At 34.3% G+C, this 3,669-nt stretch overlaps 1 protein-coding gene across 1 annotated transcript in view; it reads left to right on the top strand.

The window, feature by feature from the left end:
- The first annotated feature begins 1,933 nt into the window (after nt 1-1,933).
- Nucleotides 1,934-3,669, top strand: part of LOC107679444 (homeobox protein otx5-A-like) — a 6,287-nt gene continuing 4,551 nt past the window's right edge. Inside the window, exons 1-2 of the mRNA XM_016474989.1 lie at nt 1,934-1,944; nt 2,053-2,167. Of these exons, the coding sequence (XP_016330475.1) occupies nt 2,071-2,167 (97 nt within the window). The 5' untranslated portion in view covers nt 1,934-1,944; nt 2,053-2,070. The remainder of the gene's footprint in view (nt 1,945-2,052; nt 2,168-3,669) is intronic.

The raw sequence follows: 3,669 nt of genomic DNA, 5'->3' as shown, positions 1-3,669 counted from the left end.
TTGAATCTAGAAGAAATCCGATTCAATTAACAAGCGCAGAATCCGCTTTACACGCGCTCATTCACATCCTCACAATCATACGACAACACTATTATCATACAGCGCAGAAATATGACTCAAAAATCACTCTCCAGCTGACACACAACGGGGCAAGCTATATAAAACACTACAGATGATAGGCACAGACCGATCACAGCAGAGAACCAGAAGATAAACGAGGAAAACGTCTATATTAAAGAACATTTTAAATCGATGAAATTCTGCTATTCTCAATAGTTTTAAAAACCACAATAAAAAACTACAAAAGGGACAAATATTTTCATTAATTTAATTACAAGATAATTGTGCACATTCTTTCAACAATCATCTCCAAGTATAGTTGAGCCTACATATTAATATTTCTCATTAGCAACTGCAAAACAAACTAACTCCAAATTATTTCCTATAATTTCCAATCACAGTTTAGCCTACATATTGATATTTCTAATTAATAAACGCAGAACTAATGTATTACGGAAAATGTCGTGTCCGTACATTGTGTGATTGAACTCGAGGTCTAAAGTAAATATAAAAACCACAAAAGACACAGATGATTTATTAAAAACAAACGGTGATTTTAATACAGAGAGTCCCGGAGAGAGAGGCTGGATATTTGTGGGATTTAAGGAACACTGGGTCCTTTTGTTTCTTTAATCCCGTTTGGACGCACGAAGCCTCTCCACACACACACACACACACACTCCAGTTATTCCAGTATTCTGCAATGATGTCAAATCATGAAATGTGTTTTTGTGTAATCTGCTGTGTGTGAGCTCTGAGATTCAACAGTTGCTTTAGTTTACAATATAAAACACGGGCATGATCGATTAGACAGACGATCGTTACGTCTCAGGTCATTGATCGTCGATTTGTGATGATGTACGCACTCTTTCCCTATTTATTTGGACTTTTATTTCTCTTTTACACTGAATGAACCTCTGTGCCAAATCTGAGTCCAAATCGTAAGGTTTTTCCTCATTTATGCAAATGTTTCATACACCGGTAGAGAGAAAAAGCCCAGATCACTGAAATGAATGCAACCATTAAATAGCGAAAAGCTCTTTAAATTAAGATTCGTTATTTGGCATCTATGGTTCCGTAAAGAAGCGTTAACATGCATGTTTTTAGTTTGAAAAGCTCTTTAGATTTTTCTGCTGTACGTATTCTTAAGAACCTTTCCATTTCTTTATCAAATGTTTATCACGCTCAAAAGTAAAGGTTCTTTATTGGCATCTATGGTTCCACGGAGAACATTTAACATGCATGGGATATATTCATTTCACAAAAAATGTGGGAAAATGTTCCATAAGTTCCAGTCATAAGCAGCACGGGTATATTTGTAGCAATAGCCAACAATACATTGTATGGGTCAAAATTATACATTTTTCTTTTATGCCAAAAATCATTAGGATATTAAGTAAAGATCATGTTACATGAAGATAGTTTGTAAATGTCCTACCGTAAATATATCAAAACTTAATTTTTGATTAGTAATATGCATTGCTAAGAACTTCATTTGGACAACTTTAAAGATGATTTTCTCAATATTTAGATTTTTTTGCACCCTCAGATTCCAGATTTTCAAATAGTTGTATCTCAGCCAAATATTGTCCTATCCTAACAAACCATACATCAATGGAAAGATTATTTATTCAGCTTTCAGCTGATGTATAAATCTCAATTTCACAAAATTGACCCTTATGACTGGTTTTGTGGTCCTGGGTCACATATGTAACTTCCTGAATCTGAGAGAGAGAGAGAGAGAGAGGGATGGAGGGAGGGGTTTGTGCAGGTCTTGACCGTCTGTAATTAGCCGCCTCCTCCTCCTCCTCCTCCTCCTCACTTCAGCTCACTGTCACACGGAGAACACCGGACAAACCCAACTCTCAGAGAGAGAGAGAGAGAGTTACAGCATCTGAGACACTGCTGCAGATACAAACAGAAGAAAACAGAACATTTTAAACTGACAGACGATCAGCGCCAAACTAAAGATCCATTACAGACTGACAGAAGGAGAGAGAGTTTATAGACATGAAGTCCTACACGAAGCAGCCTCATTACTCGGTGAACGGCTTGACTCTGTCCGGTACCGGGATGGATCTCCTGCACTCCGCTGTCGGTTACCCCAGTGAGTACTGACCGAACACCGAACTTACAATCTCATTATTACAGCCAATTAATGACAATTTAGACGTCAGGTGTCATATTTAACGCGTTAAACTGCGCGTAAAGGTGATGATCAGCTTATCTTTATTATTAATATGCGACCCTGGAGCACAAACCCAGTCATAAGGGTCAATTTTTTTAAATTGAGATTTATGATTAAATAGGCTTTCCATTGATGTATGGTTGGTTAGGATGGGACAATATTTGGCTGAGATACAACTATTTGAAAATCTGGAATCTGAGGGAGCAAAAAAATCTAAATATTGAGAAAATCATCTTTAAAGTTGTCCAAATGAAGTTCTTAGCCATGCATATTACTAATCAAACATTGTTTTGATATATTTACGGTAGGAAATTTACAAAATATCTTCATGGAACATGATCTTTACTTAATATCCTAATGATTTTTGGCATAAAAGAGAAATGTATAATTTTGACCCATACAATGTATTGTTGGCTATTGCTACAAATATACCCCAGCGACTTACTGCTTTTGTGCCGCAGGGACACATATTGTGTTGTATATTAGTTTAAGCAACACCCTGGAATTTAGAAAATCGCAAGCAATTCTCACAAATAAATATTTATAAATAAATGCATAAGTATAAATGCACTTTTACTATAAATATAAAAACAAAATCTGCTGCTCTGACTTTTTGTTTTGTTTTATTAATATTATTACGTTATGTAGCTATGCGTTATTTATTGTATGTTATTTATGTTATGTTTATGATTTACACTCCTTTTCCTTACTTCGAATGAGAAAAAAGTATTTTGTGTATTGCTCAGCCCATTTATTAAAGATATTTAATTCTATCACGAGTAAATCTATAAAATATTACGTTTGTAGATAAGGCCTATATAACGAACATTATATTCCATTTTCTTTTTTTTTCTCCTTAAAAATCGAATTTTAGGTCAAGAAACAAATATCTAATAAGCTTTTAAAATATGAAAATGAGAATGATGAACTATAAGCTCACAGGTGAATATTCACATCGACAGTTTCAATCAATTTTTAAACGCGACAAACACATTTTCGATTCATATTCATATAATCGCACATTTCAAATCACGGTGATTAATTTCGTAAAAGTCTTTGTAAACACGGATGAATATCATAATCAGCGCTGCTGATTGGGCTCAGTAATGCGCGTCTCACATTTAAAGAATATTAGTTCATCAATTAATTCCTTTATTAGGCCACAGAGATATAAGACTATTTGAAGAAATTAAGCAAACGTGTCATTAAATATCAGGTTTATGGAAGTAAAAACCACATCTCATTTACATAAATTCATGCTTTTACGTGTGGACTAATACAAATAAACGATTATATTTTTGAACATATTTTGGATTGATAGATAGATAGATAGATAGATAGATAGATAGATAGATAGATAGATAGATAGATAGATGGATGGATGGATAGATGATGGATGGATGGATGATGAATGGATGAAT

Source organism: Sinocyclocheilus anshuiensis, unplaced genomic scaffold (assembly GCF_001515605.1).
Source record: "Sinocyclocheilus anshuiensis isolate Anshui unplaced genomic scaffold, SAMN03320099.WGS_v1.1 scaffold1101, whole genome shotgun sequence".
Classification (NCBI taxonomy): Eukaryota; Metazoa; Chordata; class Actinopteri; order Cypriniformes; family Cyprinidae; genus Sinocyclocheilus; species Sinocyclocheilus anshuiensis.
This window is presented reverse-complemented; position numbering and strand designations above follow the sequence as displayed.